The following is a 27,400-nucleotide window of genomic DNA, read 5'->3' on the forward strand; positions in this document are numbered from 1 at the left end:
GACCGCTACGGTCACAGGGTCGAATCCTGCGTCGGGAATGGATATGTGTGTCATCCTTAGGTAAGTTAGGTTTAAGTAGTTCTACGTTCTAGGGGACTGATGACCTTAGATGTTAAGTCCCATAGTGCTCAGAGCCATTTGAACCATTTTTGAACCGTGTTCTTCCTGAAACTCTGTTTTATTTTGCCCTATGCCAACTGTATCGGATTTACATCACCATTGTAGGACGGGAAACACACTACTTTGTGGCGCCTGCTCTGAGCGATTTTATCCGAAATGTACACTTTCACGGTTGATTTGCTATCGTTTATTGTAGGTAACAATTCAGTCTTCCTCACTGAGTCGTTACAGTTTATTTACCCGTCTGGCAACCGTTCTAACACCGTAATACTGAGCTCGTATTTATTAGGCATTCTATCGAAATTACTTCTGCGGTATGGCGCATTATCCACACGGTCGCAGAATTATATGGAATATTACGAACGACCAAATCTGGTAACCCGCCACCCTCCCGCCGACGTCCGCTAGTTTCATTAAATTCAGGGGGTTCGCAACTTAGTGTAAACAGTTCCTTGCACAAAGCTTCCTTAAAAATTAAAACTCTGCGCCAGACAGCGATCCCAGGTTCGAGTCTCGGCCTGGCATACAGTTTTAATTTGTAAGGAAATCTCAAATCAGGGTGCGCTCAGTTGGAGGTGAAAATTCGTTTAGTTTCTTGTGTGTTGATTGCAAGTACTTGCCGAATTTGTCTTTTGTCGAAGTTTTTCTCAAACTTACAAAAATTGTGATTGTTCTGTACCGACGCGAAAATATTATTGCCGAAAAGGTTCAAGTGGCTCTGAGCACTATGGGACTTAACATCTGAGGTCATCAGTTCGCTAGAACTTAGAACTACTTAAACCTAACTAACCTAAGGACATCACACACATCCATACCCGAGGCAGGATTCGAACCTGCGACCGTAGCGGTCTCGCGGTTCAAGACTGAAGCGCCTAGAACCGCTCGGCCACACCGGCCGGCTGTCGAAAAGCAGAATGGCATAAAGACAGATGCGCCGAAACAAATGTATTGTTGGTACCCCTAAAGACTAATTGGCCCTACCAGTCAAGGAACTGCGAAAAGAGTTTATTATTCAATTTGTTTCATGAGAATGGATACTAGAACTAGGTACAGACGTCTTTCAATTTTAGCTGATTTTCTTAATGTCATCTTGAGCGTAAATGCATTACATGTATGATAAAAATTGTAAATACCGCTTGCAAAAATCGAATAGTAATCAACAGGTATTCTCTTGGTGAGATACTGAGCCGCATTTCTGTTTTCTATTATCCAATACTTGATGATACAATAGACAAGACATGTTCGAAATTTGCGTACGACTTCCCCAAGTTTTTAATCTATGTGAAGTCCTCTGATTTTAGTTAATTGGAATAGCATTTATTGGTGATACCAATGTTTACTCCTCTTTTATGTTTTTAAATTTTTTATTTTTGGATTTCGAAATGATTTTTATTCATTAATAATAATACGATAACAGTGGCGACTGCTCTGGTTTTTAAGAATAACTGCGCTTCTGTAACAAGTACTTGCGGCGAGTTCCTGAAATAAACTTGTCCCAGTGACCTGAAGAAGTAAACTTGTGTAAGTTTTTGTTCCAATGTAAACGCCTCAGCAAGTGCTTAAGGAAGTTAGTTGCTAGTGGACGCAAGCCATTTGTAATACTTCGCATCTAGGGGCAGCCTGACGTTTGCAGCGCTAGGAGCAAATGGATATCTTTCAAGTAGCGCCGATTTTCTCCGCTTCTGGTAGCGCTAGCGAGATCGTCAAGTTATCGTGGCCATTAAAGAGAACAGACTCTAAGATAGGAAATTTCACTTAAGACATATTGAGAAGCACATATTTACAACTTCTGTTTGCAGGTGAAAAGTCAAACGTAGATCTGGCAAAGGAAAGAAGACAGCAAACAAGAAATCAGAAGAGAAGCCTTGAAGGGAAAGACGACCCTCAGTAAAAATCTGAGAACTTCTGAAGATATGACATAAGAAAAAAGTTAGGTTGAACTTTAAATTGCATTTCCTGATAATCATGTTTTTTGAGCTTTATGGACCCCTTTCTCAGAATACATGAAAGTTAGAGTTATGAAATGTTGTACACTTATTTCTATAAACCCAGTAAATGATATCTCAAGAGCAAATTTTGCCATCTTTGTGTAAGCTAAGATAGGGGCAAGGTGTTTGGAATTTTGCATGAATTTTATATTATAGTTATGAAATTATAATTAAAAAATATTAAAATTCTCCTAATCGATATGCTCAAAAAATCCTCGTAACTGAAGCTTACTACATGCAAAAAGATGAAACAGAGAACCAGTAAACATTATGTAAAAATCTCTTCAAAATAGCCGGCCGCGGTGGCCGTGGGATTCTAGGCACTTCAGTCCGGAACCGCGTGATTGCTACGGTCGTAGTTTCGAATCCTGCCTCGGTCCTGGATATGTGTGATGTCCTTAGGTTAGTTAAGTTTAAGTAGTTCTAAGTTCTAGGGGACTGATGACCTCAGATGCTGAGTACCATAGTGCTCAGAGCCATTTGAACCATTTTTTTTCTCTTCAATTGTTTCTGAGGAAAAAGTACATACCTTATTTTTTGAAAATTGTAGATTTGATTCATCTTTTAAATAGTGCGTGCGTTTTTCATGAATGTCCCCCCTTTAACTAGTCAGTAAGCTACGCTGTTGAATACGATATCTGATGCATGTGAAGAGCTTCATTTATATTGCTTTGTAGCACGGTATGTTTAAGGAAAGAGGGCGTATGTAGCACAATGACGTGAAGTTTTGTTCCATACACTTGGAGCCAAACCATTCTATAAATTCGAAAAATAGGAACCTGATATTAAATGCAGTGCGTGCATTATTTAATATACCAATGAGCCACCACAAACGTCGACGAAGAGGTGGAGGAGGAGGGGGAGGAGGAGATTACGGTTTAACGTCCTGTCGACAACGAGGTCATAAGAGAGGGGCACAAGCCCGGGTTAGGGCTTTCAACGGAACCATCCCGGCATTCGCCTTAAGCGATTTAGGGAAATCACGGAAAACCAAAATTAAGACGGCCGGACGCTGTCACTCGTGGGCTGACCGTTCAGAATAAATAGGTCAGAAACCAGACAATCTGCAAAACAAGATAATATGAGTTAATGATGGCATATTTTTGTTGGGGAGTAAATGTACGGTGTACTGTTGAAAAAGTCAAACACCGTCCTCTTATTACGGTTCGGCATTATGTTAAGTTTCGAGTTTAGATCAGAAATCACTCAAAAGACTCCACTTAGCTGGTTCCTTAGTAAAATGCGGAGACTTTTTGTGTTCTTATGTTGCATACTGTCAGTTGGTATTGCCGCTATGAATCAAAAATAGACAACTATGTTCTTAATTTTGTGGTAACTAATCGGAAAGAGTTTTGTGGTTAGCACAGTGTTAGCAATAAACCTATATCACAGTGGGATGTCTGGAAGTTCAGAAGACGCACCTCAGCCAAAAAATAAATGAATAAACCTGCGAATGTTATAGTATTCGCAGTGCAGGCAAATACGTCAGAAGTACGTAACTAACATTCTCACTTGCAAATAAAACAGAAAATGTTATTTAAATGTTATGGAAGACGTCATAAATGAAACGCGAAAATATTCTCAGTCTTTGGTTGAGGTTGCTGAAGTTAATCGAAGATAGGGAAAATGATGTCGAGACAAAGAAATTGGCAAAGAAAGTGATACACCTACTGGAGGTAATTCTTCATTTGTTTGGCCATACTGTCCGTAGCTGCTTTACAGTTCTTGAGAATATTTTCGTTTAGTTGCAATGACAGAACAAAAATCCCCTCAAGAACTAATGGCGGTAATGTTAAAAGAAATAATTCTTACAGATAGGATTGAAGGTGTACCGAAGAATATTCACAAGAATATGTTAATGGAACTCCTTGGTATTTCACATAACAGATTACGGAAATTCTGTCAGTTGTTATTTCAGAATACTACCCCTGAAGGCACCTGGATAACAACAGCAGTTTCAGTGGTGTTTCTGGAAATAATAGTTTACGAATCCTTTATCATATTCTGAAACTTGAAATTGGAGACACCCATTACGGCAGAAAACACAAAAAATATTTGGATGTTGGGTTAAATGCCACAAAACGTCATGAGATATTCATTAATAGCAACTTTGACTTAAAAAAATGTAGCTAAGTACCCTTTCCACTATTAATTAAAATAATCAGCAACCAGTTCCAGAAGAGAAATTTTATTTCCTTTATCGGTTTCAGGCACCTAGTGCCGTTCTTCAGAAGGTGATAACTACCGCATTATTTGCGAGTGGCAAAAATAAGATGCATTTAACACATTGCTGTGGTTCATAGTTCCAATACAAAAATGGTTTAAGGAGGCTAACTAACAAGTGCAAACATTAGGCCAGAACTGGAGGTAATCAGCTTTGCTGTTAGATCCAATTCTATCATAATGTTTGCACTTGGTGTTTGACTTCCTTATACAATTTTTGTACAGGCACTAAGAACCTCATACCACAGCACTATACTGAAAACATAGTATTTTTTACACTCACAAATAACTCGATAATTATAACCTTCTGAAGAAGAGTACTAAGTGCCTGAAACCGGAAAAGAAATAAAATTTCTCTTCTGCGCTGGTTGCTGATTATTTCAGTTAATAGAAAGATAGTTGCAGAAGATAGATGAAATACACTGACGGAAAAAACTACAAGCCAAGGAGGAGCTATGCCACATAAACGAAAATTGGTAATCGGGTTTCTACGTCTGATAGATGATGTCTTCAGAATGAGATTTTCACTCTGCAGCGGAGTGTGCGCTGATGTGAAACTTCCTGGCAGTTTAAAACTGTGTGCCGGAGCGAGACTCGAACTCGGGACCTTTGCCTTTCGCAGGCAAGTGCTCTACCAACTGAGCTACCCAAGCACGACTCAGGCCCCGTCCTTTACTTCTGCCAGTGTTATATACATGCAAGTATACAATCATGTATATGTAGCGCTATTGCTTCACTTGGTTTCTAGATTATGCTGAAGATGTACAAATACAACTTGGGAGTCATGATAACATGCTTATTTTAAATCAGCAGCCGTAGTAGTTCTTGGGAAATGATAAACTTGTCAGTTGGTCTAGGGACGAGAATTCCCTGATGGTAAACTTAATTATACCTCTTCTATCTGTGATATAAAGTAGGAGAATGTGGGCAATGCACATAAAGATGTGATCGCAAACAATTTGTTGGTCATAACGATTAACGACGTCTTTTCAAGTTCTGAACAGCTATTAATCCATTTTTCTAAAGCATCAGCATGAGTCACAGCTTTTACATTTCCAAAGATATGGAGATTGGTTGTGAAAACCTGCATTTATAGAGAAGATTTAAATTTTGTCTATATGAGGCAGTGACTAGTCGTTACTCAGTACTTAGAATTTAGTCCGTAATTAGAACATGAAAGTAAAAATCCATTTCTATGACTACTATGATGTATCAGAGATAGTTGGTGTACAGCTCTTCAGTTATTACTTTAATGTTTTGACTGATAGTGCTTTGTTGAGGGACACTTATCAACTCTCTTCGAGAGACTGTGAAAGAAAATACAAATTAGCCATCAAGTTCACCAAAAAGGATTTATAAAAAATGAAAGTGAACGCTGAAGTATGCATGTTGAGTGACGCAGTGGCTGCTGAATTTGAGACACTCGTTGCTTGTGGCACAGTACTGCCACTTGCTAGTGATACTGCAAGCGTTTGACAAAAAGTTCACGATATTTATGGAACTTTGTTGCAAGTTATTCAGAACATTTGAAGATATTAAAGGCATTGGAACGAAGCATATAATCCAGGAAATTTACACATTCTTTTGGGAAAGGTTTTTCTCTAGTATTAAATAATAAACAAAGTGAAAATAATCCCAAAACATAAGAAAGGCAGTACTAAAGATGTACAGAACTCGCATTATCAGCCTTCTGTCCGTAGTTTTTACTAGAATTTTTACTTCCAGTTTGAGCACTACACATGATGTGATTCAACCCACTGAGCTACCTGTGTTCCGTCCAGCTTGTAGTAAAATTGATCATACCCTCACTTTACGCAAACAATTAGCAGAAGAAATGAGTGTCATCTTCTTCTTTGCTTGCCTTCATTGGTTTTGAACAGACATTCGGTTCGATTAGTCACTCAGCTGTTTATGAGGCTGTGACAGAAAAAGAAATAGGACATGTTTATATTAAGGACTTATACAACATATGCAAAACCTTCACAGAATTTGTGAATGTTGTTGAGGAAACAAATGAATTTCCCATTTAAAATGTTGGAAAACAAGGTGGCTCTATACCTCCAAAACTATTTTCAGTAGTTCTACAAAAAGCAATGTCTGAATTGCAAAATAATATCCCTGATATTGTTCAGTTTGTAAATAGAAAGACTTCAGACGTTAGTTAGTGAACTTCCATTATTCTGATCTGAAGTGATCTAAAAAGAAATATGATAAAACCAAGACCATGACGAATAAATAGACACCACAGGGATTTATACTTGCAAATGATCACAGAATATGTCTGTTTGGGTCAACTTGCAGTATGAAAGACTACCTAAAAACAGGAACAGTCAACGTACTAAATTAGGGTGACAAGCTTCTGGAAGATACTCTTCAGGTTTGAATTCTAAGATATCGGCTGAGCTGAAGGAAACAGCTTTTGACCAGTCTATACTGCCAGTAATAACTTACGGCTGTGAGACAAGGACGCTAACTGAGTTCATTGTTAGAAAACTAATAGTAATCCATAGTGGAATGGCAAGATCAATGCTGGGCTCCACGAAAAAGAGAGAAAGAGAGCAATTGATGTCAGACGTAAAAAAAATCAGTGGCTTAGTGGAAGGAGTGAATGCCTTGCAACTGCAGTGAGCTGGTCATGTCGCTCGAATGAAAGCCGGTAGTCGGTCAAATGAAGAGTTCAGCTTACCAAACAAGAGGTAGAGCACCGAACAGAAGGGACAGACCTAAGAAAGAAGCCAGACTAAATGGCAACGGAAAGCTCAAGATTGGCAGATAAGGAAGGATCTGCTGGCTTCCTATGTTGCAAGTCAACTCAAACAGGCCACATCACCAAGTGATCGAACTTGCTGACACCGACGACGATGACGACGATATTGGTGATGATAGAGCTTTCTAAGCAAACCATTAGCCATTAAAATTTCAACATGTAACAACCGTCATGCAATACATGTTTCGATATACAAATGATTAGTACACTGAATGACAAAAGTCATGGGATAGCGATTTGCACATATACAGATGGTGCTAGTATAGCAAGCACAACGTATAAAAAGGCAGCGCATTGGCGGAGATGTCATTCGTACTACTGTGATTCAAGTGAAAAGGTGTCCGACGTGTTTATGGCCTCACGATGGGAGTTAACAGACTTTGAAGGCGCATTGGTAGTTGGAAATAGACGCATGGGACATATCGAAAATCATTAAGGAATCCAATATTCTATAAGTAGACTGTTTAGGTGTAAGTAGACTGTTTAAGTTTTTATGTTGGTAAAGCCATGTAGCGCTCTGCATGAAAATCACTTACTGTGCTGTGTGCAGTCAGTGGCTGGTTAGCATTGTTGGAATACTCGCTATTGCAGTGTTGGGCAGTTGAATGTGAACAGCGTGTAGCGTTGCGCAGTTGGAGGTGAGCCGCCAGCAGTAGTGCATGTGGGGAGAGAGATGGCGGAGTTTTGAGAGCGGATGATCTAGACGTGTGTTCATCAGAGACAGTAAATTTGTAATATTGCATGTCATGAACTGATATATATATATATATATATATATATATATATATATATATATATATTGACTTTTCAACACTGTTAAGGTAAATACATTGTTTGTTCTCTATCAAAATCTTTCATTTGCTAACTATGCCTATCAGTAGTTAGTGCCTTCAGTAGTTTGAATCTTTTATTTAGCTGGCAGTATTGGCGCTCGCTGCATTGCAGTAGTTCGAGTAACGAAGATTTTTGTGAGGTACGTGATTCATGAAAGGTATAGGTTATTGTTAATCATGGCCATTCTTTTGTAGGGATTATTGAAAGTCAGATTGCGTTGTGCTAAAATATTGTGTGTCAGTTTATTGATGATCTGAATAAGTAAAGAGAGAAATTGTGCACGTTCAATTTTGCTCAGCTGTTTGAAAATCAAATAACATAAGGGGTTTATCAGCACAATAATTCATAAATTTTTCTAAGGGAACGTTTCAATTCGGAGGTCTACAGTGTCAAGAGTGAGCAGAGAATACCAAATTTCAGGCATTACCACTCACCACGAACAATGCAGTCCTGACGGCCTTCACTTAACGACCGAGAGCAGCGGTGTTTGCTTCTACATCTACATACATGCTCCGCAAGCCACCATACTGTGCGCGGCGGAGGGTACCTCGTACCACATCTAGCATGTTCTCTCCCTGTTCCACTCCCAAACAGAACGAGGGTAAAATGACTGCCTATATGCCTTTGTACGAGCTCTAATCTCTTTTATCTTATCTTTGTGGTCTTTCCGCGAAATGTAAGTTGGCGGCAGTAAAATTGTACGGCAGTCAGCCTCAAATGATGGTTCTCTAAATTTCCTCAGTAGTGATTCACCAAAAGGACGCCTCCTTTGTTCTAGAGATTCCCACCCGAGTTGCCGAAGCATTTCCGTAACACTCGCGTGGTGATCAAACCTACCAGTAACAAATCAAGCAGCCCGCCTCTGAATTGCTTCTTTGTCCTCCCTCGATCCGACCTGATAGGGATCCCAAACGCTCGAGCAGAGCTCAAGAATAGGTCGTATTAGCGTTTTATAAGCGGTCTCCTTTATAGATGAACCACATCTTCCCAAAATTCTACCAATAAACCGTAGACGACTATCCGCCTTCCCCACAACTGCTATTACATGCTTGTTCCAGTTCATATCACTCTGCAATGTTACGCCCAAATATTTAATCGACGTGACTGTGTCGAGCGATACACTACTAATGGAGTATTCAAGCACTACAGGATTCTTTTTCCTATTCATCTGCATTAACTTACATTTCTCTATATTTAGAGTTAGCTGTCATTCTTTACACCAATCACAAATCCTGTCCAAGTCATCTTGTATCTTCCTACAGTCACTCAACGACGACACCTTCCCGTACACCACAGCATCATCAGCAAACAGCTGCACATTGCTATCCACCCTATTCAAAAGATCATTTATGTAGATAGTATTGTCAGACCTAACAGGCAATCAACACCGTGTGAAATAACCGGCAGAAAACAATATGGGAGGTACAATGAACGTATTCGTTAGGACAGGGCGGTGAAACTGGCATTAATGGGCTATCGCAGCAGATGACCGACGGGAGTGCCTTTGGTAACAGCACGACATCGCCTGCAGCGCCTCTCCTGGGCTAGTGACCATGTCGGTTGTACCTTGGACGGCTGGAAAACCTTGGCCTGGAAATATGAGTCCTGATTTCAATTTGTAAGAGCTGATGGTTGTGTTTGAGTGTGGCGCAGATCCCACGAAGCCAAGTTATCAACAAGGCAAAGTGCAAATTGGTGGTGGTTCCATAATGGTGTGGGCTGCGTTTACATGGAATGGACTGGGTCCTCTGGTCCAACTAAACCGGTCATTGAAAGGAAACTTTTATGTTCGGCTACTTGGAGATCATTTGCAGCCATTCATGGATAATAGTAATTTGAAAGTTGAACTTTTGGCAATGGGATTCCTAATCATTTGAGGAGAGAAAGATTTCTGGTATTGACTTTTGTTATTTTTCTGCTCCCTACAATACAGTCACTATATTCCGGACTACTGGAAGCCCTTTGGCTTAGTTAACACCCGAATACTGTTTGATATATAACGTATCCAATAGAAAAGCTTAAGGCTACCTGTAAACTACGAAGAATTAAAAAAAGAACTCTGAAATTAAGGACGAAGTGCATAACAACTTCGGGAAACAAAACAGCAATCAGACTACTCTAGCTAAGTCAAGTACTCTACATGAACACCCATAGCGTAATCAAAATTATTACGTCACTCGTTTGAGAGCTCAAACACAATCCTAAATAGAGTAAAGAAGTGGTTGGAGATTGAAAGATGAGGTTAAAGAGAAGACGTACTGCATAGAAACATCCTTATAAAAACCAAGACAGGGGGGGTATCAGAACATGAACTGAAGCTTATCAATATATACCTATGGAAGTAAAAGAGAAGAAAAGCTAATATCGACAGAAAGATACGTGAATAATGATGGAAACTAATAGGAACTAACAAAAACAAAGAGAGAATGATATAAATTCCGTCAAATGAAGTGATATATTTTCTTTTCGTATCTTGTTTCGGAGTACTCCAGTTCTTGATCGATTACATCTGGCTTATAGGCCTGATAGGTCAGGAAGTACTCACCCTTGGTGGCCGGCGAGAGGAAGAGATGTGACGTGGAGCCGCCACCCGCACTTTCCCCAAATATGACAACGCTGCTAGGATCTCCGCCGAAGGCTGCGATGTTCCTCTGCACCCACTGTAGCGCCAGCACCTGGTCCTTGAAACCCGCATTGCCCGGGATGTCGTCGTTCAACAGGCTCAGGAAACCTGCCACATGCCGACAAGATGTTAATCCTCCTCACACACAGACTGTCAGATGTCAACTGCCTTGGTAACTCGGCATACAAGTCACTTAACTTCCACTGTCTGATTTTTCTGCTCTGAAACAAAAGAAAACACTATCCATCTTAACAGACAGAACTCAACAGGATATTAACCATAGAGGTTCTGTAATCCGTATTTTGAGGATGGCCCTTTAAGTACTCAGAGTCATCAATATAAAAAAAATGGTTCAAATGGTTCTGAGCACTAGGGGACTCAGCATCTGAGGTCATCAGTCCCGTAGAACTTATAACTAATTAAACCTAACCTAAGGACATCACACACATCCATGCCCGAGGCAGGACTCGAACCTGCGACCGTAGCGGCGGGGGGTCCCAGACTGAAACGCCTAGAACCACTTGGCCACACCAGCCGGCGTCATTAAAATCAATTCCTGAAGCCGTTCCCTAGAGTACAAAGTGAAATGTGAACTTTTAGAAACAAGTGGTTAGACTTATTGCTTTGTACAAGCCACTGAACTTTTAAATGTAGTTTCAGTTTTCGGTCAAGAAAGGGAACAGGTTACTCCTTCGCGTATGGGACGCTTCGCCAGGCGTCACTGTTCTACGGACCAACAAGTCAAAGAAATCATGATTTGTTAATTTGTCTGTAAAGATTGATCAGTGTATGTTAAACCAAAATGCACGTCAAACAATATCTGCAAATACTACACAGTCATACCGAATGAATCTATACCCATTCTAGACCGTGTGTGGAGCAGTTTATTCAAGTGCTAACAGAAACCTGAACTTACATGCAAGCCTTTCATGTCAAAATGGATGAAAATGTATCTACTTGGGTTGTTGTTGTTGTTGTCTTCAGTCCTGAGACTGGTTTGATGCAGCTCTCCATACTACTCTATCCTGTGCAAGCTGCTTCATCTCCCAATACCTACTGCAACCTACATCCTTCTGAATCTGCTTAGCGTACTCATCTCTCGGTCTCCCTCTACGATTTTTACCCTCCACGCTGCCCTCCAATGCTAAATTTGTGATCCCTTGATGCCTCAAAACATGTCCTACCAACCGATCCCTTCTTCTAGTCAAGTTGTGCCACAAATTTCTCTTCTCCCCAATCCTATTCAATACTTTCTCATTAGTTACATGATCTATCCACCTTATCTTCAGTATTCTTCTGTAGCACCACATTTCGAAAGCTTCTATTCTCTTCTTGTCCAAACTAGTGAGCGTCCATGTTTCACTTCCATGCATGGCTACACTCCAAACAAATACTTTCAGAAACGACTTCCTGATACATAAATCTATATTCGATGTTAACAAATTTCTCTTCTTCAGAAACGCTTTCCTTGCCATTGCCAGTCTACATTTTATATCCTCTCTACTTCGACCATCATCAGTTATTTTACTTCCTAAATAGCAAAACTCGTTTACTACTTTCTGTGTCTCATTTCCTAATCTAATTCCCTCAGCATCACCCGATTTAATTTGACTACATTCCATTATCCTCGTTTTGCTTTTGTTAATGTTCATCTTATATCCTCCTTTCAAGACACTGTCCATTCCGTTCAACTGCTCTTCCAAGTCCTTTGCTGTCTCTGACAGAATTACAATGTCATCGGCGAACCTCAAAGTTTTTACTTCGTCTCCATGAATTTTAATACCTACTCCAAATTTTTGTTTTGTTTCCTTTACTGCTTGCTCAATATACAGATTGAATAACATCGGGGAGAGGCTACAACCCTGTCTCACTCCTTTCCCAACCACTGCTTCCCTTTCATGCCCCTCGACTCTTATGACTGCCATCTGGTTTCTGTACAAATTATAAATAGCCTTTCGCTCCCTGTATTTTACCCCTGCCACCTTTAGAATATGAAAAAGAGTATTGCAAACAACATTGTCAAAAGCTTTCTCTAAGTCTACAAATGCTAGAAACGTAGGTTTGCCTTTTCTTAATCTTTCTTCTAAGATAAGTCGTAAGGTCAGTATTGCCTCACGTGTTCCAACATTTCTACGGAATCCAAACTGATCCTCCCCGAGGTCTGCATCTACCAGTTTTTCCATTCGTCTGTAAAGAATTCGCGTTAGTATTTTGCAGCCGTGGCTTATTAAACTGATAGTTCGGTAATTTTCACATCTGTCAGCACCTGCTTTCTTTGGGATTGGAATTATTATATTCTTTTTGAAGTCTGAGGGTATTTCGCCTGTCTCATACATCTTGCTCACCAGCTGGTAGAGTTTTGTCAGGACTGGTTGTCCCAAGGCCGTCAGTAGTTCTAATGGAATGTTGTCTACTCCTGGGGCCTTGTTTCGACTCAGGTCTTTCAGTGCTCTGTCAAACTCTTCACGCAGTATCGTATCTCCCATTTCGTCTTCCTCTACATCCTCTTCCATTTTCATAATATTGTCCTCAAGTACATCGCCCTTGTATAAACCTTCTATATACTCCTTCCACCTTTCTGCCTTCCCTTCTTTGCTTAGAACTGGACTGCCATCTGAGCTCTTGATATTCATACACGTGGTTCTCTTCTCTCCAAAGGTCTCTTTAATTTTCCTGTAGGCAGTATCTATCTTACCCCTAGTGAGATAAGCTTCTACATCCTTACTTTTGTCCTCTAGCCATCCCTGTTTAGCCATTTTGCACTTCCTGTCGATCTCATTTTTGAGACGTTTGTATTCCTTTTTGCCTGCTTCATTTACTGCATTTTTATATTTTCTCCTTTCATCAATTCAATTCAATATTTCTTCTGTTACCCAAGGATTTCTAGCAGCCCTCGTCTTTGTACCTACTTTATCCTCTGCTGCCTTCACTACTACATCCCTCAGAGCTACCCATTCTTCTTCTACTGTATTTCTTTCCCCTCTTCCTGTCAATTGTTCCCTTATGCTCTCTCTGAAACTCTGTACAACCTCTGGTTCTTTCAGTTTATCCAGGTCCCATCTCCTTAATTTTCCACATTTTTGCAGTTTCTTCAGTTTTAATCTACAAGTCATAACCAATAGATTGTGGTCAGAGTCCACATCTGCCCCTGGAAATGTCTTACAACTTAAAACCTGGTTCCTAAATCTCTGTCTTACCTTTATATAATCTATCTGATACCTTTTAGTATCTCCAGGGTTCTTCCACGTATACAACCTTCTTTCATGATTCTTAAACCAAGTGTTAGCTATGATTAAGTTGCGCTCTGTGCAAAATTCTACTAGGCGGCTTCCTCTTTCATTTCTTAGCCCCAATCCATATTCACCTACTATGTTTCCTTCTCTCCCTTTTCCTACACTCGAATTCCAGTCACCCATTACTATTAAATTTTCGTCTCCCTTCACTATCTGAATAATTTCTTTTATTTCATCGTACATTTCTTCAATTTCTTCATCATCTGCAGAGCTAGTTGGCATATAAACTTGTACTACTGTAGTAGGTGTGGGCTTCGTATCTATCTTGGCCACAATAATGCGTTCACTATGCTGTTTGTAGTAGCTTACCCGCATTCCTATTTTCCTATTCATTATTAAACCTACTCCTGCATTACCTCTATTTGATTTTGTGTTTATAACCCTGTAGTCACCTGAAAAGAAGTCTTGTTCCTCCTGCCACCGAACTTCACTAATTCCCACTATATCTAACTTTAACCTATCCATTTCCCTTTTTAAATTTTCTAACCTACCTGCCCGATTAAGGGATCTGACATTCCACGCTCCGATCCGTAGAACGCCAGTTTTGTTTCTCCTGATAACGACATCCTCCTGAGTAGTCCCCGCCCGGAGATCCGAATGGGGGACTATTTTACCTCCGGAATATTTTACCCAAGAGGATGCCATCATCATTTAATCATACAGTAAAGCTGCATGTCCTCGGGAAAAATTACGGCTGTAGTTTCCCCTTGCTTTCAGCCGTTCGCAGTACCAGCACAGCAAGGCCGTTTTGGTTAATGTTGCAAGGCCAGATCAGTCAATCATCCAGACTGTTGCCCCTGCAACTACTGAAAAGGCTGCTGCCCCTCTTCAGGAACCACACGTTTGTCTGGCCTCTCAACAGATACCCCTCCGTTGTGGTTGCACCTACGGTACGCCCATCTGTATCGCTGAGGCACGCAAGCCTCCCCACCAACGGCAAGGTCCATGGTTCATGGGGGGAGGGTATTCTAGTAAATTATACTACTGCCCTTAGATAGATGAAAGATATTATTACTGTTAATATTGTTATCTGACATAGAAGGTAAGGTGTTAAAAAAGCTACAAAATTTAGGTACACAACAGAACTCTAAGGTACTACTCAGATATACACATTACAGTGTGAAACATAACAGATGATAAATGTTTTCTTTCAGCACCAAGGCTGCTGGTACAATGTATGGCCTTTAAATTGTTTGGCTCTTGGTTGTCTAAAGGAGGGAAGTTCCACTTGCACTCTAGTTCAACTCAAGTTCAAAGTTTCTGCTTTCAACACCAATGACTGTTAACATATAGGAGGTGGGCGATCAGTAACCATAGGCGACACACGAGATTGTGAGTGATGTTCCGTCTGGTCAAGAACATTGAACAGAGTGGGCACATGAGTATATAGTCAATCCGAAGATAGCATTAGTGTGAGTTTACCTTCCAGATTTATGCTATAGTGTTTTGCCAAATAATTCCTCTGATATCCACACTCTAAAGCTGAAGACAATTACCAACTGAAAAGAAAAAATTAGAGTTCCTTCAATTCATAGTAAATCGCTTAAGATCATTGCTATTGCACGAAAATTTTTCTATGTACGAAACTTGTGCTTTCGGACCCAATTGAACAAAGTTCCAGCGTCTGTCTCTGTAACTTGTAATAAGATTTCCGAGTGAAATTATACGTGAATTCCACTCAGATAATCCGTAGTTGACATTTGCTACGACCTAGCAAGGCGCCATTATCAGTTACTATTGATATTGTGAATCATGTAATGTCAAGAGCGACGTTCGTCATTAATGGATTAAAGTTAAGTATTCTACCAGCTACGTCCGTTGTTTCTAAATTCTAATTTCCTTGTCCTGTTCCAGACCTCACGCCAGCCTGCGTGAGCTAAATCGCGTGCCTTTCGGCCTCCTCTAGTAACACGGTGTTGGCTCTCCTGCCAACCACAACAGAAACGAATAAACGAAAACGAAGGAACTACCTTGTACGTTCCAAAATTTAAAAAAAAAGGAGAACAACAAACTTAATGTGCAAGTCTTGTGTAAAATTTGCAGTGCGTCTTGGAGACTGTTTTGCTGCATATAATACGAAAGAGAAGTACAAAGTACCAAAACCGAGCGAGGTGGCGCAGTGGTTAGCACACTGGACTCGCATTCTGGAGGACGACGGTTCAATCCCGTCTCCGGCCCTCCTGATTTAGGTTTTCCGTGATTTCCCTAAATCGTTTCAGGCAAATGCCGGGGTGGTTCCTTTGAAAGGGCACGGCCCATTTCCTTCCCAATCCTTCCCTAACCCGAGCTTGTGCTCCGTCTCTAATGACCTCGTTGTCGACGGGACGTTAAACACTAACCACCACCACTAAGTACCAAAGACAATGCAAATAAACAAATATATGAAACAAACACAGTTTGTATTTATTTACGTATGTATATCATCGAAGTTTTATGAAAGTAGGGGAACAGGGTTGTGAACGTATGAGAACCAACGACGAGATTAATAAAACTTAACAATTTATAATCTCCCGATAATGTCAAGAACGGCCGGCGACAAGCCAAGTAATCCGAACTAGCACTGCCGGCGCCAAGGGAATATGTATGTACGAGACGTGCGGACGGCAGAATGTTGGTATTCAAATCAGTTTTATCTAAGACTTACAGTCGATTAATTCTGTGAAACACACATCACCTAGTTTTCAATAGATACATAGTGTTTACTATTATCTACGACCTCACACAATTTTCTGTCTTAATGTGTTATTAATTTACTCTAATGTCAGTTCCTTAATTATAATGGGTGATCAAAAAGTCAGTATAAATTTGAAAACTTAATAAACCATGGAATAATGTAGATAGAGAGGTAAAAATTGACACACATGCTTGGAATGACATGGGTTTTTCTTAGGAAAAAAAAACAAAAAAACATCGTTCACAAATTGTCCGACAGGAGGCGCTGGACAGCAAAACGTCAGTGACTGCGCATGACACCCGTGTGTAAAAGAGCTGTAACGAGAGAGAGAGAATCAGATGCGCCAGCAGTCGCAGCATGTTGACGTTACCTGAAAAGGCGCTTTTAGTGAAGCTGTGTTTTCAGAACGAGGAATGCGCTAGTTCAGCGTTACGATCCTAACGTCATAGGAAGGGGATTCGAACGGGTAAAGGTCCGTTGACAAATGTAGCTGTGGCGAGAATGATTCTGAAGTTCGAATCCACGGGTTGTTTAGACGATAGACCCCGTAGTGGCCGACCGAGCACAAGGCGTAATGCTGCTGAGACAGTTCAGGAAGAAATGGAGACTGCAGCGGGTTCGTCCATGCACGGAGAAGTCAGCGCTCGTGCAGTCGCACTGTTTGGTTGGCACTAAGGCGTACCCTCCGATGCTACCCGTACAAAATCCATCGGTATCATGAACTATTACCTGACGATTTGGTGAAGCGGAGGGCTTTTGAGGTGTGGGAATTTCAAGAGATGGCGGAAGATGACGATTGGTTGAGTAACGTGTTGTGGACCGACGAAGCTCACTTCAAGCTCCGAGGGTCTGTCAACGCCCACAACTTTTTTCTTCGAGGAAATGCGTGATTCTGGTTTTGTAACTGCTACCGTGACGGGTGAGAGGTACGCCGATATGTTACAGAATCGCATCATTCCCAGCCTGGCTGATAAACACCTGATGGAACGTAACATGTTTATGCAGGATGGCGCTCCACCCCATATTGCTAGAAGCGCGAAAGATCTCTTGCGCGCGTCGTTTGGTGATGATCGTGTGCTCAGCCGCCACTTTCGTCATGCTTGGCCTCCCAGGTCCCTACACCTCAGTTCGTGAGATTATTGGCTTTGGTGTTACCTGAAGTCGCAAATGTATCGTGATCGACCGACATCTCTAGGGATGCTGAAGGACAACATCCGACGCCAATGCCTCACCATAACTCCGGACATGCTGTACAGTGCTGTTCACAACATTATTCCTCGACTACAGTTATTGCTGAGGAATGATGGTGGACATATTGAGCATTTCCTGTAAAGATCATCATCTTTGCTTTGTCTTACTTTGTTAATTATTGCTATTCTGATCAGACGAAACGCCATCTGTCGGACATTTTTTGAACTTTTGTATTTTTTTGGTTCTAATAAAACCCCATGTCATTCCAAGCATGTGTGTCAATTTGTACCTCTCTATCTACATTATTCTGTGATTTATTCAGTTTTCAAATTTATACTGACTTTTTGATCATCCAGTACTTCCAATTATGTAAAATAAATACTTGAATATTGTTGTGTCGTTGTTGTTGTAGTCTTCAGTCGGAAGATTGGTTTGATGCAGCTCTCCATGCTACCCTGTCCTGTGCAGGCCCCTTCATCTCTAAATAACTACTGCAACCTACATCCCCCTGAATCTGCCTGCTGTGTAGATCTCTTGGTCTCCCTCTACGATTTTTACCCCCCACACTTCCCTCAAATACTAAATTGATGGTCCCTTCATGTCTCGGAATGTGTCCTATCAACCGATTCCTTCTTTTGGTCAAGTTGTGGCACAAAATTTCTAGTCTCCCCAATTCTATTCAGTATTTCCGCATTAGGCGATCGAACCATCTATTTCTCAGCACTCTTCTGTAGCACCACATTTCGAAAGCTTCTATTCTCTTTTTATCTAAACTGTTTAACGTCCATGTTTCTCTCCATACATGGCTACACTCCAGACAAATACCTTCCGGAAAGACTTCCGAACACTTAAATTTATATTTGATGTTAGCAAATTTCTCTTCTTCAGATATACATGTGTTGCCATTGCCAGTCTATATTTTATATCCTTTCTACTTCGGTCATGATCAGTTTTTTTGATGCCCAAATAGCAAAACCCATCTACTAGTTTAAGTGACTCGTTTACTGATCTGATTCCCTCGGCATTCGACTACATTACATTATTCTTTTTTCACTTTTCTTGATGTGCATCTTATATCCTCCCCAAATAGCAAAATTCATTTACTTCTTTAAGTGTCTTATTTCCTAACCTAATTCCCGCAGCATCAACCGATTTAATTCGACTACATTCGTGTTAGTAATTTGCAGCCGTGGCTTATTAAACTGATAGTTCGGTAATTTTCACATCTGTCAACACCTACTTTCTTTGTGATTGGAATTATTATATTCTTCTTGAAGCCTGAGGGTATTTTGCCTGTCTCATACATCTTGCTAACTAGCTGGTAGAGTTTTGCTAGGCCTGGCTCTCCCAAGGCTGTCAATAGATCTAATGGAATGTTGTCTACTCCCGGGGCCTTGTTTCGACTTAGGTCTTTAAGTGCTCTGTGACATCCTTCATTCTTCACGCAGTATCATATCTCCCATTTCATCTTCATCTACGTACTCTTCCATTTCCATGATATTAGCCTCAAGCACATTGCCCTTGTATAGACCCTTGATATACTCCTTCCGTCTTTCTGCTTTCCCTTCTTTGCTTAGGATCGGTTTTCTACATGAGCTCTTGATATTCATAGAGGTAGTTCTCTTTCCTCTAAAGGTCTCCTTAATTTTCCTGTTGGCTGTATCTATCTTAGCCGTAATGATATATGCCTCCACATACTTACATTTGTCCATTAGCCATCCCCGCTTAGCCATTTTGCACTTCCTGTCGATCTAATTTTTGAGACGTTTGTATTCCTTTCTTCCGGCTTTATTTACTGTATTTTTATATTTTCTCCTACCATCAATTAAATTCAATATATCTTCTGTTAGCCCAGGATTTCTATTAGCCCTCGTCTTTTTACCTACTTGATCCTCTGCTACCTTCACTATCTCATCTCTCAAAGCTACCCATTCTTCTTCTACTGTATTTCTTTCCCCCATTATTGTCAATCGTTCCCCAATGCTCTCCCTGAGGCTCTCTACAGCCTCTGGTTCTTTCAGTTTATCCAAGTCCCGTCTCCTCAAATTACCACCTTTTTGCAGTTTCTTCAGTTTTAATCTACATTTCATAACCAATATATTGTGGTCAGAGTCCACATCTGCCCCCGGAAATGTCTTACAATTTAAAACCTGGTTCCTGAAGCTCTGTCTTACCATTATATAATCTATCTGAGACCTTCTTTTATGATTCTTAATACAAGTATTAGCTGTTATTAAATTGTGCTTCCACTGCATCCGCCGCAGTAATAGCGCTTGGGCGGCCTGAGCGAGGCGTGTCATCGACAGTTCCTGTCTCTCTGTATCTCCTCCATGTCCGAACTACATCGCTTTGGTTCACTCCGAGACGCCTGGACATTTCCCTTGTTGACAGCCTTTTCTGGCACAAATTAACAATGCGGACGCGATCGAAGCGCGGTATTGACCGTCTAGGCTTGGTTGAACTACATACAACACGAGCCGTGTACCTCCTTCCTGGCGGAATGACTGGAACTGATCGGGTGTCGGACCCCCTCCATCTAATAGGCGCTGCTAATGCATGGTTTTTTACATCTTTGGGCGGGTTTAGTGACATCTCTGAACAGTCAAAGGGACTGTGTCTGTGATACAATATCCGCAGTCAACGTCTATCTTCAGGAGTTCTGGGAACTGGGGTGATGCAAAACTTGTTTTGATGTGTCTAGTGCGCTTGGATCTATATCGGCATGGGACTATTCCACGTTGCCTTAATTTCGCTAGGTGTTTGCCCTTGGTTCGAAAATCTAGATTTCTTTCAAATTTTCTCATCTAACACCTCACGCTAAATGGAATATAAAAAAAGCGAAAATGAAGTGATTTACTTACCAAGGGCTCCGAGACGGTAGGCGATTGTGACTAGCACAACGCCCTTCTCCACGAAGCTGTGCGGAGTTGAACTGGAAGAACTACCACCCTTGAAGGCTCCACCGTGGATGTAGACCATGACGGGGTAAGGACCACTCGCCGCAGCCGGCGCGTAGACGTTGAGGTAGAGACAGTCTTCGGAGCCGGTAGTGATAGGTATCAGGCCGAAAAAGAGGGGCTGAGCGCAAGCATCCGCGAAGGACAGCGCGTCTCGAACCCCGGACCAGGAAGCTGCCGGCTGTGGGGCCTGCGAACGCGAGCACATGCTCACGTGGCTTGTCGTATTACCAGTCGCCAGGACCTCACATGCTCACGGATCATTGTAAGATTTATTTTTGGAAACGAAACATTTACAATGAGATGACAAATGTTATGGAGTACCTTTGATATCGCGTCGGACCTCCTTTTGTCTGGCGTAGTGCAGCCTCTCAACTTGGCATGGACTAAAAATGTCGTTGGAAGTCCCCTGCAGAAATACGGAGCCATACTACCCCTATAGCCGTCCATAATTGCGAAAGTGTTGCTAGTGCTGGATTTTGTGCACAAACTGACCTCTCGATTATGTATCATAAATGTTCAATGAGATTCGTGTTGGCCGAATCATTGGTTCGAATTGTCCAGAAAGATTTTCAAATCAATCGCGAACAACTGTGGCCAGGTGACATGGCAGACTGTCATCCACAAAAATTCCATCGTGTTTTGGGTACATGATGTCCTTGAGTGGCTACATACATTTCCACTCAATGATCGGTTCACTTTGGCCAGAGGACCCAGTCCATTCCATTTAAACATAGCCCACACCGCTACAGGGCCACCGACAGTTTGCACAATGCCTGATTGTTACTTGGGTCCATGACTTCGTGGCGTCTGCGCCATACTCGAAACCTACCGTCAGCCCTTACCAACTGAAATCGGGACTCATCCGATCAGGACACGGTTTTCCAGTCGTCTGGTGGCCAGCCGATGTGGTCACGAGCCCAGGAGAGGCGCTGCAGGCGATGCCGTAATGTTAGCAAAGACACTTGCTGCGGTCGTCATAGCCCATTGGCGCCAAATTTCGCAGCACTATCCTAACGGATGCGTTTATCGTGCGTGTCACATTGATTTCTGTGGTTATTTCACGCAGTGTAGCTTTTCTGTTATCACAGACAACTGTACGTAAACGCTGTTGCTTTCGGTCGTTAAGTGAAGGCCACCGGGCACTGTGTTGTCCACGGCGAGAGGTAACGCCGCAAATGAAATATTATCGGCACACTCTTGACACTGTGGACTGAATCTCCTAACGACTTCCGAAATTGACTGTCCCATGTGTTCAGCCCCAACTACCAATCCGCATTCAGAGTCTGTTATTTCCCGTCGTGCGGCCATAATAACATTGGAGACCTTTTCACGTGAATCACCTGAGTATCAATGAGAGCTCCGCCAATTCACTGCCTTTTTACACCTTGTGTAAGCGAAACAACTGCCACCTGTATGTGTTCATATCGCTACCCCACGTCTTTTGTCACCTCAGTGTACTTTGGATCAGCTGGATATGGCATATCTGAAGAAACTGGTTTCTCCTGCATCCAGTTAAGGCCATTATCAAGCGATGAGGCGATGTTATGCGGCTTCAGACTGATGTCTCCTGGGATTGACTAATATTGGTCTGGTGTGCTTATACAGGGTGAGTTTTCCACCGTATACAAACTCTAGCGATTGATCGATGGGAGGATAAGGAACAAAAAAGGCCTAATCGTTTCCATGCTAGAGACCATTTATTCATTCAGATATTGTGATGTTTAAAGCTTTCCCGGCGTACTGATTGTTCCATAAAGACACGGGAGAACTGCCGGATGTCGTAGCGTCCTGCCACGATATTTCGGCGTAGAGTCTTCTGGCCATCTTCAGGTGAGTACCACTGTAGCAGTACTGACGAGTACGCTCTTTTTTTCTTAATTGTTATTTTCACACCTGATAGAGGCAAGCCAGCAGCGGCATACTACGCCGCTCTTCGGCCACAGATATGACTAATGATACAAAAGGAGACAGTTGCAGAACAGACATGGTGGATATACAAACGTAGACATACAAAATTAAAACATATGGGACCGTTCACGGGCGCAGTGCCCAAAATAAAAACGTTCAACAACGTGGACACGGACAGAGATGACAGAGATGAAACACGCGAACGTCGGAGCACAAACGATGAAACACTGGAACACGAAAACGACGGCACACACAAACACTAGGCGATGATCTCCGGCGCGCAAAAGTTCACTGTACATGTACGAGTCAGGGGACCTGCCAAAAAGGGGGAAAAGGTGGGGGAGGAGGGAGAGGGGAGGGTGTAGATGCCAGTGGCAGAGGAGATGGGAGGGGGAGGTAAGAAGGGAGGGGGGGTAGGGGAGGTCTGGTGGAGAGGAGGAAGGGAGGAGGGAGAGAAAGGAGAGAGGGTGCCCTTGGGAAAAAACACAGGGGGTGGATGGGGAGGATCAAAGTTGATAGGAGGGGTAGATGGAGGGGAGGAGGGCATCATCAGGCAGGGGGAGTTGGTGGAAGCCACCTTGGGCGAGGGTGTGGAGACTGGAGAGATGGAGAGCAGCTGGGATGTGGGAATACAGACGCAGCAGCAGATGGGGTGGGAGAGGATGGGAGAGACAAGTGGGTGAGGGGGATCAAGTTTGTGGGAGGTGTAGAGGATCTGTGTCCGTCGAGGAAAAGGACTAGGTGTGGGAATAGGATGAGGTCATATAGAATCAGCATTGGGGATGGGAGGTGGATGTGATAGGCGAGGCGGAGAGCATGTCGTTCTAGGATTTGAAGGGATTTGTAAAAGGTAGGAGGGGTGGAGAGCCAGGCGGGAGTGTAACAGAGGATAGGGTGGATGAGGGATTTATAGGTGTGGAGGATGGTGGAGGGGTCCAGACCCCATGTGCGGCCAGAAAGGATCTTGAGGAGATGGGAGTGTGCCTTGGCTTGGATAGTCCGGAGATGGGTAGTCCAGGAGAGGCGAAAGTCAAGGGTGACGCCAAGATACTTGAGGGTGAGAGTGAAGGTGATAGGACGGCCATAACTGGTGATATAGAAGTCGAGGAGACGGAAGGAAGGGGTGGTTTTGCCTACAGTGATCTTCTGGGTCTTGGAAGGATTGACCTTGAGCAACCACTGGTTACACCAAACTATGAACTGGTAAAGATGGGATTGTAGAAGGTGTTCGGATCGTTGCAGGGTGGGGGCGAGGGCAAGGAAGGCGGTGTCATCGGCGTATTGGAGAAGGTGGATGGGGGGTGAAGGCGGCGGCATGACCGGTGTATACAGATGGTACTTGTATGGAAGAGGGGAGAGGACGGAACCTTGGGGTACACTGGCGGAGGGGTAGAAGGTGTAGGAATGCTTGTTATGGATGGTGACATAGGAAGGACGTTAGGAAAGAAAGGACCCGAGCAGACGGGCGAAGTTGATAGGAAGGGCGAAGGTTTGGAGCTTGAAGAGGAGACCAGAATGCCATACATGGTCATAAGCGCGTTCAAGGTCTAAGGAGAGGAAGATGGCGGAGAGACGGTAGTTGAGCTGTTTGGAGAGGAGATGAGTGAGGTGAAGCAGAAGGTCATCGATAGAGAAGGATGGTCGAAAGCCACACTGGGTAATGGGAAGGAGGCGGTGCTGGCGGAGATGCTGATGGAGGCGTCGGGTAAGGATGGAATCCAGGGCGAGTACGCGCTGAGCTCTGCCATTTAAAGCCATACTTAGGTGACATTGCGCATGCGCTGCTCAGCGTGCGCGTTCATAACAACTCTGTGCGTCGCGCCTTGCGTCCTCCACGGTGAAAGCTTGGCGTATCGATATTAGGTCGATTTCCATCTTTATGCAGATAACTACATCGACTAACATCTTTATGCAGATAACTAAGTCGACTACGAAGTTTCTCTACAACAGGATTCGAAGCAGAGTTTAGCTGATAACCGCTATCTCGATTGATGAGAGTCTCGTTGTTAGACAATCTTATTTCCCCAGATTCATTGATAATCGAGCTCCAAAAGTTTGATGTATCTGCCAAAATTGTTGTGTCGTTGTAATTCATGGAACGGTCTGTGGAGATACAGTGTACGGCGATTGCGGGTATGCTGTTGGTGTTCCACAATGCGTTCCTGCACAGTTCGTGTTGTTTGTCCTATTTATGATTTGCCGCATATATTGTTACAGAGATTGAGGTCTAATGCGCGTTGTACCATGTAGCCACAGTTACAGTGTGTGTTGAAAATGGTTTCCATGTGCCTCAACGCATGTGCAAGCGCTGTAGCATGTTGTGTCTCACACGTTCGCATCTGCCAGGCTGCATCCAAAGAGTGTCAAAGGCAGCATGCATACGGTGCTCCAGTGTCTCCACATCTAGAATGGGCTCTGCATACACGATAATTTTGATAGGGCCCCAAATCGCACGTGTTGATATCCAGTGAACGAGCAGGCCATGCAATTGAATCCCCTCGTATGATCCATTGACCAGGGAAGGTACGATTGAGATGCGTCCGGACGTTAGTGGCGAAGTGGGCTGGAGCACCATCATGTAGCAGTCACATCACCCTTCGAATCATCAATGATACTTCTTACAGAGGTGAGGCAACGTCACCCGCAAAAAATACCGATAGTTATTGGCTGTTAGGCGCCGTGGAAGGAAAAACTGGTCCCAAAATACGGTCACCAATTATCCCGGCGCATACATTCCGGCTGCACTAATGCTGATGATTCGCTGTGACCATACCATGGGGAAATTTGAAAATTTGTGGTAAGGTCTTATGGGACCAAACTCCTGAGGTCATCGGCCCCTAAGTCTACACACTAATTAATCTAACTTAAACAAACTTACGCTATGGACAAAACACACATCCATGCCCGAGTAAACTTTGATAGGTAAACATAAGTCAGATAAAAAACCACAATAAAATTACGTTAAAAATAAATACTTCTGTAACTATGCTTCAAATTCCAATGAGTATCTTTCACAAATTAAAGCAAATCCTGGTTCACATATGACATTTAAATGAAAGGAAATTTCGGTATCAACCACTGCCTTGTCATACCACAAATAATATTTTTGTACTGCTTGAAGCTAGTAAACTGAAAACTATTCTCACATTACATAAGGAAGAAAAAAACAAATCACAATGGAGAATCGTATTTCCAATGCCCCCCGCTGTTCCGTCATCCGGGTATGTCTTCTCGTAAGTACAATGTATCCACCGGTTTTTATCATCCGTTCATGCTTTCTTCGCATAGATAATTTAACTTCTACCCTGGACGTTCCAGCTATGCGGAGACTCTTGAAACGCACTCCATAGGGAGTTAGAGAAATACTGCCGGTATTTCGGATTGTTCACGATCTTTAGAGTCGTTCCAGTAGAAAAGTCGAGAAGTTCATTACATTCTTTGGGCCAGCTCTGAACAAATAGAGTACCGTCTGGCCTCGAAGCCACATTACTGCATTCGTTTTGGTGCGTGGGTAGTAAGTCCCGTCCGGGAAGAATATAACCCCTGGTTCAATGTTGTTTTATCCCATTCGGAGAAAGAAAGCAATCATTCGTGTCGCCAAACGCCACAGATCTGCCGACGGGCCGTATATGAGCGGTGTTCATCGTTGACCAGAGTCTGGCACACAGGGCACAATGGAGCCTGAATCGGGTGACATTTTGACCATTTACTGTCAGGCACCAAGTTGCATGTGTCTCTGTGTCTAAGGAAACGTGGTGTATCGATCGCCATACTACAGGGTGTTTCAAAAATGACTGGTATATTTGAAACGGCAATAAAAACTAAACGAGCAGCCATAGAAATACACCGTTTGTTACAATATGCTTGGGAGAACAGTACATTTTCAGGCGGACAAACTTTCGAAATTACAGTAGTTACAATTTTCAATAACAGATGGCGCTGCAAGTGATGTGAAAGATATAGAAGACAACGCAGTCTGTGGGTGCGCCATTCTGTACGTCGTCTTTCTGCTGTAAGCGTGTTCTGTTCACAACGTGCAAGTGTGCTGTGGACAACATGGTTTATTCCTTAGAACAGAGGATTTTTCTGGTGTTGGAATTCCACCGCATAGAACACAGTGTTGTTGCAACAAGACGAAGTTTTCAGCGAAGGTTTAATGTAATCAAAGGACCGAAAAGCGATACAATAAAGGATCTGTTTGAAAAATTTCAACGGACTGGGAACGTGATGGATGAACGTGCTGGAAAGGTAGGGCGACTGCGTACGGCAACCACAGAGGGCAACGCGCAGCTAGTGCAGCAGGTGATCCAACAGCGGCCTCGGGTTTCCGTTCGCCGTCTTGCAGCTGCGGTCCAAATGACGCCAACGTCCACGTATCGTCTCATGCGCCAGAGTTTGCACCTCTATCCATACAAAATTCAAACGCAGCAACCCCTCAGCGCCGCTACCATTGCTGCACGAGAGACATTCGCTAACGATATAGTGCACAGGATTGATGACGGCGATATGCATGTGGGCAGCATTTGGTTTACTGACGAAGCTTATTTTTACCTGGACGGCTTCGTCAATAAACAGAACAGGCGCATATGAGGAACCGAAAAGCCCCATGTTGCAGTCCCATCGTCCCTGTATCCTCAAAAAGTACTGGTCTGGGCCGCCATTTCTTCCACAGGAATCATTGGCCTATTTTCAGATCCGAAACGATTACTGCATCACGCTATCTGGACATTCTTCGTGAATTTGTGGCGGTACAAACTGCCTTAGACGACACTGCGAACACCTCGTGGTTATGCAAGATGGTGCCCGGCCACATCGCACG

The 27,400-nt window shown here is 42.7% G+C and overlaps 1 protein-coding gene across 1 annotated transcript in view; it reads right to left on the reverse strand.

Moving 5' to 3' along the window:
* LOC126282068 (juvenile hormone esterase-like) overlaps nt 1-27,400 on the reverse strand; it is a 102,541-nt gene that overhangs the window by 61,528 nt on the left and 13,613 nt on the right. Inside the window, exons 3-4 of the mRNA XM_049981513.1 lie at nt 20,575-20,860; nt 10,478-10,663 (exon numbers count right to left, since the gene is read on the reverse strand). Coding sequence (XP_049837470.1) covers nt 10,478-10,663; nt 20,575-20,860 — 472 coding nt within the window. The remainder of the gene's footprint in view (nt 1-10,477; nt 10,664-20,574; nt 20,861-27,400) is intronic.

This window comes from Schistocerca gregaria, chromosome 7 (assembly GCF_023897955.1).
Source record: "Schistocerca gregaria isolate iqSchGreg1 chromosome 7, iqSchGreg1.2, whole genome shotgun sequence".
Taxonomy (NCBI): Eukaryota; Metazoa; Arthropoda; class Insecta; order Orthoptera; family Acrididae; genus Schistocerca; species Schistocerca gregaria.